Here is a 14101-nt window from a genome sequence, read left to right on the forward strand (position 1 = left end):
CTGATATTTTTGTTATGGACTAAGGTCATCATCACGTTGCCATTTGTTTTTCTGATTTTCAAGCCATTTGCTTATAGAATATAGAGGGGAAAAAAGCATAAGTGGAATTAAATGTGTGGGGAATGCCTACATTTTCTTTTCAACACCTGGTGATGAAGAAACATACAGCAGAATTTTAAAAAGCACAATTACATTCCAAAATCCGCAGCCTGGGTTTCTGTGGCCTCTGCATAACACCTCTAAAGTGAAGTTTCCTATAAAGGCAGGAAGATCCGAGTTCCCCAAATTGCGATTATTCCTAAATGCTTTGCAAATACACGATAGGGTTTGCGGACAAACGAACTGCCATTAAAGTATAACCTGGGACTGCCTCTAATTTACAGATTAACAAGCATCGTTAGACAAGTTTCACGGGAGGGCAAATGCAGGTTTGCTCCAAGTACCTTTTTTCTGTCTGCCAGAGCGACCTCCTTCACCACGATGTTCACGTCCAGCTCCTCGAAGACCAGCCTGCGCGCCCTGGCCGAGCGGAGGAAGCAGCGGGGACACTGGCAGTTGTCCCTCAGCCAGACACAGGGGTAGCGGCTCTCGCTCCCGTCCTCCCACTCCACGCGGACGAAATGACCTGCATCCAGAGCTTCCACCTTCTGTATCCCCGGGGTCATGCTGAGCAGCCGGGCGGCGCGGACCCCCGGAGCAGCGTCCCGCCAGCGATGCCGAGCAGTCCCAGCCAGCGGGCTCCTGCCCTTTGGCAGGCAGCAAGCCCTCCCTCCGGGGACTTTGGCCCTCAGCAGGACGCTAGCCACCGCCCGCCACATGTGGGCTCTTTACCGAGATCCTCGGAGGGAGAACGCCTTCCTGGAGTTCCTAAAAGACCGTGAAGAGCAGTTTATTACTGAAAGAGTCAGTGCAGCAAGAAGTCTGTTTTAAGGCGATTCTCCCCTCCCTGCCTGCTACCTAGACCTTTAGGAACATTCATGACCTGTCGCTTACATTTTTTGAGGCGCGGGGGGTGTACTCAGAGCCATCTATTCAAAAATCCCTTAGTTTAGCAGGGCTTCAATTTGATTCATCACCTTGGCCATCTTTTGTTTCTGCAGTCAGTTCAATACGTACCGCACAAATAGTCTCTTTTTAAAAGACACCTCGAGAGGAGTTCCTCAAATCAAAAGTAGGAGCTACTACCAATCATGTTAAAAAACTAAAGCTTCGAAGTACACATACCTTAAATCCTGCTGCGGACACTATGGAAGAGAGAACACAGAATCCACCTCCCTGCAAGGAAAAGCTTTGTAAACATGACTTGAACTACAGCAACAGAGTTCTGTGAGAGCTCCTTTCTCCTTTCACAGCCAGACTGCTTTCTATACATATACTCTTTTATTTAAAGCTAGTTGCATATTGTACTACAGAAATATGATACATCCAAATCTTAAATTAGAAAAGAAGTTCTGGTCTAATGTTTTTCTCATTCAGAAAAATACTTGACCTCCCCCTGAAACAATAAATCATTACATGTATTTTTAATAGAGTGTTTAACCATTTCAAATATTGCATATTTATTCAGTATCTTTTTCTGTTGTTTTTGTTCTTAGGCTCCCAGGGCAAAATAGTGATGCCCTGCCAGGACCAAAGTCTCCCCAGTTGTCTTTGCACAGGAAAAACCTCACTGGTTTCAGTATTTTGACTCACCGAGACCTACTGAAGCTGTCAGAAGGTTTTTTAAATTTTTTTCCTTTGCTACAAGTTAAAACTAAGCTGTACAGGACCCTTGGGTTTCCTTTGGTTTTTCTTTCATTTGATTGAATAGAGCAAATCAGAATATTGATTTCTACTCTCTCTTGTTTGCACACAATAATTACCAACCTTCACTTGCAATGCAGTCCAAGCCACAGCTGGTTTTGTGTGTACGGACTTAAACCTCTTTTATATCCAGACTGAATATCTTTCCTTTTATATATATATATATACACACATACACAAACATACATATGTAAATATATACTTGTGTATCTCCACCTTAATTCCAAAGCATTATTCAAGTAACTGAATTTTCAAGTACACTATTTTCTCATCTTACTTAGGTGGCTTATCAGATAATTTAAGTATTATTCACATGCTTAGGGTTTAATCTAAACAAAGGCTTTTCTTCCTTTACCTTTAGCATGGAAATTATAACTACCTGGACATTGTATACAAACTTATTATAAATATTTTTCTTCAAAATGGCAAAACAAGGGACAGGAAAAAATATTTAAGTGTCTCTCAGGGAAAATTCATCACCAAGTTTGAAGTCCTACGTGAAGCTTGCCAGATTCAAAGGGCTGCTATGCATCTATTTTACCATTCAATTAAGAAATCTGAACTTGCCTTCGCAGAGACTCCTCACAACACTAGTGGTAACAGAAAACCATGTCAGAATTTTCTTTTATGGCCAGAAACTGAGGTGAACTTACTGTCTTCCTATCACAGATATCACTTAACTAGTATTTGTTCACCTGGTAATGGATAACTGAGCCACACAAAATGCACGGCAAGCAGAACATCTTCTAAATCTATGACAGTAAGTTTTGTAAATGCTTTGGAACAAAAGATCAACCTAAAAAAACCCAGATGCAACCAATCCTGCCAGACACAATTTCTAGATAAAAAAAAGAATTAAAGGCCATGAGCCAAATGGGAATTTTCACCTTTGCTTGGATGCAAGAGGCTTGTTACAGCAGGGGTCACCTCGCCTAACTTCAGACAGGTACCATAGGGACCTACATCTGAACATCATACGCACCATCCCCAGCACTCCTAACAGGCACTTCGGGATCACAGTTCAGCTGACCTTGTCAGAAACCTGCTTTAGAATGAGAGGAACTGAGCTCTTCTTTCTCTGCACTGACTACAAAAAGCGCCTCAGTAACTAGCTCCAACATGAACGTTACACCGTCAGTGTTTACGTTCAGCAAGGCTACTTTTCATGGCATTCACTTTATCATGAACTGACGCTTCTGTGTATACAGACCTCCACTGTTACGCACAATTCACTAAACGCGATACTGCTGGGAGAATCACGGATGGTGGCAGCCCTAAAGTTTACTACCAGACAGAGAAAGCCTACACTGCTGTTGGTGGTACCTGTTCCACGAGACTTCAGGTTTTGGTGTCATCAGTCAAACCTATTGTTCATCACAAAGTACTCCCTTGAAATACTCCCAGTCCTAACAGCCAGAATCTGAAAAAGCCACTGCCTCCCACAGAGAGAGGGGAGGATCTCCTCCACAGGCTGCAGCAGCAGCCTTCAATACATTTAGGGTAGGAAACAATTCCACTGGATGCTTTGCAATATTAATAAAAATCATTGTACGTGGCTTTTTTAATATGCAGATCTACTTTGTCTATGGTTACTCTGCCCCAAGACTCTAGACATATTCAGCTCTTTCATTTATGTCTATTTATTGAATTCAATGAACTTGTACCTGCAAAACGCCACTGTTAATGGTGGTTTGCGCTAAACTTCTCTTTCTGTCTTTGCTGTAAAGCAATTGTTCAGGTTAGCCACATACCGAGAGAAATCCTATAACAATAAAAAGGCTGTTTAATGTTTTCCCTGAGTTAGTCATATCATGGTGTCATTATGAAAATGAAAACCCAGATGACAGTGATTAAAAATATCTGCTACAGCATGTCCTCTGGATGTTTTTCTCCTTAGATACACAAATTACATAGATCTGCAAGTCTAGTTTTTGTTCCATACACACAGCATCCCAGCAGAAACTTCTCCCTTCAGAAGGATTTTTTCCAATTTGCATCAGTGGGGTGGTAGAGTATTCTGGGTCAAGTTTTCCACAGAGGCCACGCAGCATGTCTTCACCAGGCTCCTCCAGTAAGGCGTTTCACACCAACTGGGGATTTGTCCTTACTTCTGCTAGAGTCCTCAACCTTCCCAGCTGGGACCTGTGTGCCTGGTGAGTGTCAGGCACATCGAGCCCCCTCTTTCTCACCTGCACCATGCAAGACCTGGCTGTCCAGCTGCAGGTCACAGACACAGCACCCAGCCACTCTCACCATCCCAGGGACCACCAGCCTCCTGCGCTCCAAACCAGCAAGGGGGAAGAGGGTAACCAGCTGGAGCTCCTGCTGGAACGACAAAGGCATCTCGGGGCTGGCATTCCTCCTTCCTGGAGCAACGGATGACCGAACACATAGAGCTGGGACAAAATATTCCTCACGTAGCACCACCAAGTCCCTAGCTGCCACATGGACAAGAAACCCCTGTCTGATGGCTCTGCCCATTTCCAGCATGCTCTAGGGAAAGGAAAGGTGTCCATGGACTGGGTGGATTTGTCTGGAAACTGTGTGTTATTCTTGATTTCTAATTAAATGATTTTTCTTTACATTGAATGTGTATAGGACATTAAGGTGAGCCTGCATATGGCAGTGAAGAACTTGAACTGTTCCTGAAAATCCTGCAATTGCACACTTAAAAGCACAGCACAGAAGCTAACTACTACCTTCCCACTCGACGACGAAGAAAACATTCTTCCCCCTTTACTAGTGAGTAGATCTATAGATGGTGTAACTGGGCAAAATGACGATTTCCATTCCTGATCATTTGCACAACTATAACTACTGGGTTATACTGCCGTTTTCCCAAAACCTTTATGTTAAGACACAATACTAAATGCTAGAGAAATAACAACTTTATGTCTCAAAACCCCTCGAGTCCAAGACAGCTGAGCTGCTGGTAAAGAAAAGCAAATCCAATGCCTAGTGCTAATGGTGGCAGGCCACTGCAGAAAACACATCTCCTATTCCAGGAGGCTACTGAAGATGCTTAATGGAATTAATCACACAACATGGATTTTCTTATCTTGTTCAGTGTAGTTTTTCAATTCTTGACAGTTGTTTAGAGGTCTGCCTTGTTATTGCTTCCCCCCCACCCCATTTTTACATAGAAGTAGGATGCTATTCTCAAATTAATGGAGGCTAAATTACCAACAAGACTTCCAGCAGTTTTTGTTCTCTTGTCCTCCCAAAATTTTCAGACAGACACTTATCGCCATGCTGTTATTTTACACTTGAAATTGCATTCTGTACTAAACTATGAGCAGAACTCACTGGTTCACCCCAACTTAGCATGCTCATAACCACGGTCAAATCAAAGAGCGACTGATCATGCAAAGCAAATTCTCTGCATCACAGCTCTCTGCATTTCTTCTCTCTGAACTATTGTTACCTGCATAAACCTGGAAGACACCACATGTAACTCTGCTCTCAGTTCTCAGACCTCAGATTTGTGTAGTTTAAAACAAATACTACCAATAGCTCCTATGAGTCACACCATCCCACGTGAACATCGTCCCAGACTCAGGCTCATGGATTTTCTGTCCGCCTTGTCATTATTCACCTGTAATCCTCAGCGTGGATGCTGACAGGTGATTACAATTTAAGGAGATCCCCATCACCTGCAGGCTGTACTTTCAGTCTTCCCCAGCTCTCCAGTTAAAAGGTAATACTCACTATTCTCTTTCTCAAAAATCTGTCTCCTTCAGTTTCCTCTGACCTTACCCCACTAGACATCATCCAGACTCCCCCGTTTGCTGACATCAGCAGTACGTTTGTTAGCTTTACCTGCAGAGCTACTTAAAATTTAATTCTGGTTAATGGTACTTTAAGACAGCTGAGCGACTTTGGATAAGGTAGGCTCTCCTCACACAAGGTTAAGAAGCTAGAGAGAAATGGAGGGTATAATTTTGTGTCATAACCAAGTTTTAGCTACGCCTTAAAAACGGTTTGCTGCATCAGAAGCTGATCAATGCCACCAGCTCCGCGTAGGATGTAACAGAATTCAGTGCTGCTGCCAGTTGCTCTGGTACCGCGGATACACGAAAACTTAGACAAGAGCCCACAGTGGCCTCACTTTGAAAGGAGGTTTTTTAAATTGTAAGTATTGCCCGAGTCAGAAATCAATGCAAACTTCAGAAACAGAATAACCCTAAATAAATACAGCGCCTTTGACTGCCAGGCTGAACGCTACCCTCTCGTGTACAAGGGTACCAGCGGGTCTCTGCAGGAAAGCGCTTGCCCGATGCCGTCACCTCGGCGTACAACAGAAATAAAACCAGCCGCCGTGTCCCGCCAAGGGCACAAGCCCTGCACGCCCACGTCCCTTCGTGACCTGTGGGTGAAGGACCGGGAAGAGACCCTGCCTGCAGGATCCCCGTTCGGGACTCCGCCTGCCCTCCCGCGCCGCCTTTCAGCCGCCTCAATTAGCCTCATTAGGGTAAACGACGAGGCAGCTCATTCGCGGGGGCGGCTTCTGCAGAGGAGAACGGCACGCAAACGCCCATACGACCCGCTTCCCCCAGAGAAAGCCCGGCGGTCCCGCCGCCCTGCCCACGCTCCCGAGCGGGGCCGGCAAGGGCGATACGGCCGATGGCGCTGCCGGCCCCAAACCGCCCCTCACCGCCCCCAAATCCCCCCACCACCCCCGGCACCCGCCCCCCCGGCCCGGCTCCCCTTCCTTACCCGCCCGCTGCCGCCGCCGAGTCCCCGGTTCCCCCCCTCGCCTCACGGCGGGGCTGGCCCCGGCCCGGCCCGGCTCGGCTCGGCGGGGCCGGGCAGGCCCAGCCCCGGGGAGGACCCCGCCGCCGGGGCCTGCCGGCTGGCAGCAGCCCACCCAGCCGCCTGGGGTGTCTCTCAGGGAATTCGGCCCCGGGATCTCCTTCAGGCTAAGGGAGGGGGCGGGAATCTGTCATGAATGATTTAGTCCCCCGCGAAACGCAGCGGGGAGAGCTGGGCTCCGTTCCTTCCTCGCTGCCACCGCGCCGGCCTTGCGCTTGGCTGAGGGATGGGTTTTAAGGCGGCGTTTGGCCTTGGTCTGAAGATGGAGGGGTGGAAGAAGCCATCGTTTCCCGTGGCGGCTGCTTCTCCCCCGCGTGTAACAAACACTTCCCAGCCGCTTCACGCTCCCAGTTTTTGGTGAGGAGAGAGATCAGACCAAGAACCCTCTCTGGACCACGGCGAGGACCCGGGAGGACGCAGAGTGTCCTGGCTATCCTCACGAGGTGCGATGAGCCGCGTGCGCTTACCAGAGAAGCAGAGAGAGAAAGAAAAAAAGAAAGGAGAAAAAAGAAACACAAACCAAACTGGGTTCTTTATATGCCAGATGTAGCCTACAGTAAACATCGCCGTATACGAAACATGGCCTTTGCAGGCAAGATTCAGTGGGACTATGGCCAAACACAGCCAATGTTGTGGCATAAAACATCCCCGCTGTTTCAGAAGGAGCGGCCCTTGTCGGTGTCCTCCAACCTAAAGGTGCAGATTTGGATCACAAATAGTGCGGCCAGCAGGAGCAGGGCAGCGATCGTCCCCCTGTACTCGGCCCTGGTGAGGCCGCACCTCGAGTGCTGTGTTCAGTTTTGGGCCCCTCACTACAAGACAGACATTTTGGTGCTGGAGCGTGTCCAGAGAAGGGCGGCCGAGCTGGTGAGGGGTCTGGAGCACAAGTCTCATGAGGAGCGGCTGAGGGAACTGAAGAAGAGGAGGCTGAGGGGAGACCTTATTGCTCTCTACAACTACCTGAAAGGAGGGTGTAGCGAGGTGGGTGTCAGGCTCTTCTACCAACTAACTAGTGATAGGACAAGAGGAAATGGCCTCAAGTTGCACCAGGGGAGGCTTAGGTTGGATATTAGAAAAAATTTCTTCACTGAAATGGTTGTCAAGCACTGGAACAGGCTGCCCAGGGAAGTGGCTGAGTCACCATCCCTGGAGGTATTTAAAAGACGTGTGGATGTGGCACTCAGGGACATGGTTTAGTGGTGGACTTTGGCAGTGCTAGGTTAACAGTTGGACTCGATCTTAGAGGTCTTTTCCAACCTAAACGATTCTATGAGATGATTTTACTGTCAAACAAATCTCGTGAGCAGTAAGCTTCAGGAAGACGAGCTTCCTGGGAATAAGTTTAAAAACAGCATTAACATACGCTTGTTATTTAGTGCCTGATACCTTCTGGCTGGCAAATATGTTGACACTGCATTTATCTGAACAGTGTGTTTCTCATGGTTGAAGGGATGGAGGTTCTAACAGACAGAAATATGGCTTGTGTAGCTGAAGGCAACGGTGGGATGTAGCACCTACCAGTTCTTGGCTGGAGCGGCCCATGTTGGTCTTCAAGTTTTCAGCTTGTACTGGACTGGAATCCCCACCTTCTTCAGTATGCATAAGCTGGAGGCATGACTGACATCAAAAAGAAGAGCTGAACTAAAAAGGAAAAGAACAACCTTTATTTTCCTCCTGGTGGGAAGCTTTTCCCCAGCTGTGCAAGAGGCACCTGCTCCACCGGCCACTCAGTGGCCATACTGTGGTCTGCAAAGCACCCAGAAAAGTCCTGGCATCTCAGTAGAACCAATAAAGGGGAAAACCTTCAACATAAATGTTGCCTAAGCAGCACTTTTCAGAGACAGTAAAGCATTCACAAAAATGAAATGTTGGCTAGTTGGATGGAAACGAGTACATGCAGAAGTGAAAATATTCAATGACTGTTTAGAGACTGTCTAAGCATTTTGGCAGTTAAAAAGGGCTAAGGCTGAGTCTGTGACTTATAGGAAATTAAATATTTTTGTTGGTAGTTATCATTCAACATCTTCAATAAAAAACAATCTTCATGTGCCAAAACAGTGCTGTAATACATGGAGCGGGATGCATTACTTTCTTTTAAGGGAAGACTGGTAGGAATTAGTTGCTTTCTAATTAGGTCCCAAATCCATTTTCCACCTTTCTTTCACATCCTTGCCTTGGTTTTTTCCCCCATTTTCTCTGTGTAACACACATATTCATGGTTGTCATGGCTGTCTTCCTGGGTTTTTTTTTTTTATAACTAACCAATGTATACCTCCCCCCTACACTTAAATATGTTATTTGAAACCAGGAGCTTAAAAACTCTAAATTATTTTCAAGGTTTGATAGATTGGATGTCTGGCAGATAATTAGGTTCATTTCATATGTACTGTTTACAAAATATATACTGTTTACAAATAGCTTTACTTATTTATTCCAGAGTTTTAATTACCCTTCATAAAATAAAAAAAAGAATTCGGTACCTGCAGAGATTATATAAAGAGTACATACCTTATTCCTTGTGTCAATTGCTAATCTGCAAGGAGTAGCTCTTAGGAAAGGGCAGTGTGAACATTCTGACTATGCTGAATGTAGATTGTTGCTTGAGAAGCCACAGTTTTTAAATTTCCTGACTCTTATGCTGTTGGCCTTGCAACCTATTACATTAACACTAGGTTTCTCAAGTGTTTTTGCTTCTTTGTTTTCTTTTAGAACCAGTGCGCACCCTATTAAATGCATACTGGCTAAAAGAAAACATTTTATATTGTATACATTTATAATTAATTTCTTCTTTTTACTAATTAAAAGGAGAATCAAGTGAATCAATTTTTTTTCATGTGGAGAAACAAATCAAGTTGTGTCTAAATAATGTATTTAGAGATTTTTAGTGAGTGAAATCTGTTAGTAACATAAATTAAGTATATAAACATACATACAAATCCCCATCAGGCTGAAAAAAAAAGAACCAGAAGAAATTTTGTTTAGACCTTAGGAAGAAAAGCTGTACATAGACCAAGAATGGAGATTTTATTTTTTTTTTAAGCCAAAAGGGAACATTTTGAAGTATTATAAGCATAATTGGGAGGGTGTGAGAATTGAAACGGTCGTAAGTCTCATTCTGTAACAAGAACACTCCAAGGTGTTTGCAAGACCGGGTCTCTATTTTTGTAATGAGTGTTACAGAATACGCAAGTGGAAAAATATCCTATCCGAGTGGAAATAAAAACAAACTGCCTTCAAGATGACATAACTCAGCAAAACATGAATCATTAGTGTTGTGCTTGTATTTGCTGAGTATCTATAAACGAAAGAATTTTAAAAGAGGCATGGCAGAGGTGCTTTATAATACAAATCTGGACCTTATTTATTTTACAGTACATTTACGTGCCTCTTTACTGTCATCGTTTACATCAACATCGTTTTGCTGAATCCTGTAGTGCAAGATCAGTTCACAGATTCCCTTGGGCTTTACGCTGTCACTGTCATTCGTACGGGGAGGTACGATACCATGGGGGTTATGCTGTAGGTTTCCATGTGACTACTCGTCTATGCAGCAAGTTATTGCCAAATAAATTGAAGGTTGGCACCAATTAGTAGGTGAAGGCATTGCAAAATTTAAGGTCCCAGGCTAACATGCAAAGAGTGTAAGAAGCAGAACATCCTTAGGAAGCAAACTCTGATGTTTGTCCAATAAATCTGTTACCCTGACATGACAGTAAAAGGCTACGAACTAGACCAGTATTCCCAGTGGAGTCAGACATACCAACAATAACGATGTTTTCCTGGTCCTGCGAGCTTCGGCTCTGCATGCATGCTGAGGACATACAACTAGCAACTCAGAGCAGGCCTGAGACATCTGTGTGGCAGGGCAGACTGAAACGTAGCTTAGAAACATAGAGGAATTAACACAAAATGCAGTAAGACTGTGTAAGTAAATAAATACCACGCAGCCTGCATATGGTTGTGGACCCAGACGCAATGGAAAGGTGATTAGGATAGGAGCTACATACCAGTATATATGTAGCGCAGGGGAATGCCTGGCTTTTTGAAAACCCTAATTGCCACAGAAATATAAATGTTAGAAACAAAAACTGGGCCTGTTTGCAAATTAGCTTCTAGGGTAAATGAGCACAGGGTGAACTTCAGTTCATTCTTGATGTACACAGTCAGAGTTATTCCTCTGCACTCATATTGGGGAAAAAAAACCCGAGCATGGTTTACCTCTTGTTCGTTGACTCGTTTTTGTGGTTTTTTTTTTTTTTTCCTAGGGTTACTCTTCTGAAATTAGAGGTTATGCAAGATATTATTTAAAATTACAAACCTAATAGCATCCTGACTTGTGCGCTGACCCAGTTATGAACTAGCTTGTGTTTTGTTGTGCCTCTGTTAAAAGTCCAGAGCTAATAAGTATATTACTTTGTAAAAATGCATCAAAACATAAAAATAAGTTGCAAGCTATTTAACATATGCACTCATATTACTCTGAATTTTAATACAAGTCTCAGTTAAATCACATTAAATTAGAAAAATTCTTACTCGTAAAAAAGGACAAAGCCTGCTATTAAGAAAAGTTGACTGCTCTTGATTAACCAAAGAGCTGTCAACACAGAAAGTGTATGGGAAAGAATTCTTTGCCATTACCCAGGTAAAGGCATAACAAGCTCTTAGATAAATTTAAGTAAAAAAGCTGAGAACCTAAGACCAAAGGCTCACTGAACTAATTGTCTTGGACCTAACACTAAACTGAAAATCCTGGTCACGTTATTTTTGAGAAGAGATGATAAGTAGACAGAAGAAAAATCATCTTGCAGTGTGGACAGTCTGTCTATAGTAAAGTCTCTATTTTTTACATTAAAACCAATTTATGTTGGTAACTACTGTCACAGTGAAGTGTTTGCAGCATGGAAAAAGTATGGAAAATATGATGCAAGTACATCGCTTTTTCGATCTTCCTGCACTTGCCAATACCAAGCGCTAGATAATGAATCTCTCCCTAAGCCAACCTTCTCCAAGGACTTTTTTTTTTTTTTCCCCCCAAAGAAAGTTCAGACACGAACAATTACTACTACATAAGCAGTTTCTAAGAGGTATTACTTAAAAGAGGTATACATACAGCCTAAGGAAGTCTGTCATCTGCAAAAGTATGATACACTTGGCATTGTCTTTTCTTATGAAAGAATGCTAATGGCATGTTGGAGACCGTCAGCGATACCTCCCCAAGGTAAGGCAGTTTTCAAGGACGACTGGCTCTACAAGCCATGAATGACTCTGTCCAAGCCACATCATTAAAAATGTAATGATTATGGAGACCATATGTTTTTCTTGTTACAGAATTAGTCATTAAATTCTGCCTTTTCCAGTTGTAAACCGATCTTGTAGGCAGGATGACAACTTTATGAAGAAAATAAAATAAGCACAGAGTTATAGTCTTTTTATACGTATATATTCTAATAAAAGATTTTTAAAAAAGCATGTAGTGGGGTCAGTATTTTTGCCAGTTTCACATACCTCGGGGAGGAAATATGGACCCACAAATTGTTCAATTTTTGCTAATGGCTCGCCAAAAAAGCAAAGTAATAGAAAATAAATTCCCCAATGGGCTGTAAGTAAAAATGCATTTTAAAAGATAGAAAAATGCCAGATTTTGAACATACAGGATTACTTCAGGAATAACGGCTGTCAAATACATTTCACTCAACAACACTTCGGTGTTAGCTGAAAACTTCTTTACCAATCCCAAAAGCAATATCTGAGAAGCATGAGCAAGAAACTGGTAAAAGAACATGAAGCCCATCTAAATAAACAGCTGCACCAACAGCAACAGAGGCACCCAATAGAATTTCTCCACAGAATACAGGTTTTCTAGGGAAGATGATAACCAGAGCTGATGCTTTCTCTGTAGTTCATGAGGTTGTTTCTATGGACTAAGGCAAGTATGTCTTTTGCTTCTGAGGTGCTCATCTTGGCAACCTGCATCTGAGCCCACGACAACCCCTAGGAGCGACAACTTGGCTTCAGACAGTTCGTACACCCAGCTTGGCACACATAAGATTTTTCGAGAGGCTTACCATGTTTTTGAAAGCTTCCCTTGCCTTCTCTGTTTCGCAGGAGGGTCCTGGGTAGGTCAACCTGTGAAACTTGGAAGTTGCAGTTTAGAAAGCCACAACTTGCACCACCACCCCTCTAAATTCCTAGCCATCGGCTTGTCACAAGGCAAGCACAGCCTTTTCTTTCCCAAGCTTTTATTAGTGCTGAAGTGAGACACAGAGTTTGCTGTCTATTCACACCCTGAGCATCTTCCTCTCCATGTGTACATCAGTAGAGGTGAAAATGTCCATGGCAGAACACTGCCTTCAGAAGTAAGCTACCTGGAGGGGAGCGGAGGCGTGTCTCTTAATGCCTTGCTTTGACTTTTGATCAATTAAATCACAGGCTGAATGGCAAAGAAAACTTAAGTATTAAGTAAGCTCTCTGTGTCTATTCCAGCTGCGTGACTTTTTTTTTTTTTTCAGAAAACATTGTCATCTGCTTTTCAGTACCATCAACTGTTTAATAAATTCAGAAAGCAATATGTATTTTGAAAATCTCCAGAACACCTCAAAAAAGACCAAGTCAGCTTAATCTTAGTTCGAACTTCTGCATTTAAAAAAAAAAAAAAAAAAAAAGAGAGAGCCTATTACTGATGCAGTATTTAAACACAACAGGAGGAGCTATTGGGTCAAAATAGCTGCTACAATCATCCTTTTAAAGCTCTCTGCTTTAAAATCCTTGCTGAGTTTTCAACGATAAAAAGACCTTTACTATTTGAAATAGGCTGTATAAAACCAGAGGATCTTCATCTCTTCTAATTAAATAAGTTTTATCAGATAAAAAAAAAAGCCAAAGCAGAAAAAAAAAATAAGATTGCAAAGAGGACTGCAATGTAGTTTTCATAGTTTTTAAGGAACTGCTTTGGATTTAAAACTTTAAACTGCTGGATATCACTAAACACCCAGTTCTTGCAGGCACTGCAGATTTATAAAAGCCATTTAATCTATCAGCTCTGACTCAAGACTGATACATTTAATGGATACATTTAATACATTTGCTTAGAGCAGCCAAAGTGATGTAAATGCAATTCTAGGAGATTTAAATGTCCTAAAAGAGTTTTGCGCTGGCTTCATCAAAACCATGTAAGATTGACCCGTGTTTACTAAACACATGAACTTACACATAGACCAGGCTCAGATGTACGCATTTTCTTTTTGAAAAAGAACATTTAAAGCCTTTCATAATCAATGTTACAGAGCAGAATTCTGATTTTGTTTCAGCTTGAAATACCAAAATGTTGATATTTTGCTGAAACATAAATCAATGGAGATAATTATCAAAATATTCATATTTATCACATGAAACATCAGTGTGGATTTTAAAGAACCGTGGTTTTGTTTCATTAGATGACAACTTACAGACAGGGGTATTGAGCAGAATGCATTACACCGTACATCTC

The 14101-nt window shown here is 43.0% G+C and overlaps 1 protein-coding gene across 2 annotated transcripts in view; it reads right to left on the reverse strand.

The window, feature by feature from the left end:
• The window catches only part of BBOX1 (gamma-butyrobetaine hydroxylase 1), a 41897-nt gene extending 35159 nt beyond the window's left edge, over nt 1-6738 (reverse strand). The window contains exons 1-3 of one of the 2 annotated variants that reach the window (XM_075048217.1): nt 6520-6738; nt 1225-1275; nt 444-867 (exon numbers count right to left, since the gene is read on the reverse strand). In XM_075048217.1, the coding sequence (XP_074904318.1) occupies nt 444-818 (375 nt within the window). In that variant the 5' untranslated portion in view covers nt 819-867; nt 1225-1275; nt 6520-6738. The remainder of the gene's footprint in view (nt 1-443; nt 868-1224; nt 1276-6519) is intronic. The other variant, XM_075048218.1, reaches the window with a different exon arrangement.
• Nucleotides 6739-14101: the final 7363 nt, after the last annotated feature.

This window comes from Buteo buteo, chromosome 16 (genome assembly GCF_964188355.1).
Source record: "Buteo buteo chromosome 16, bButBut1.hap1.1, whole genome shotgun sequence".
NCBI classification, from domain to species: Eukaryota; Metazoa; Chordata; class Aves; order Accipitriformes; family Accipitridae; genus Buteo; species Buteo buteo.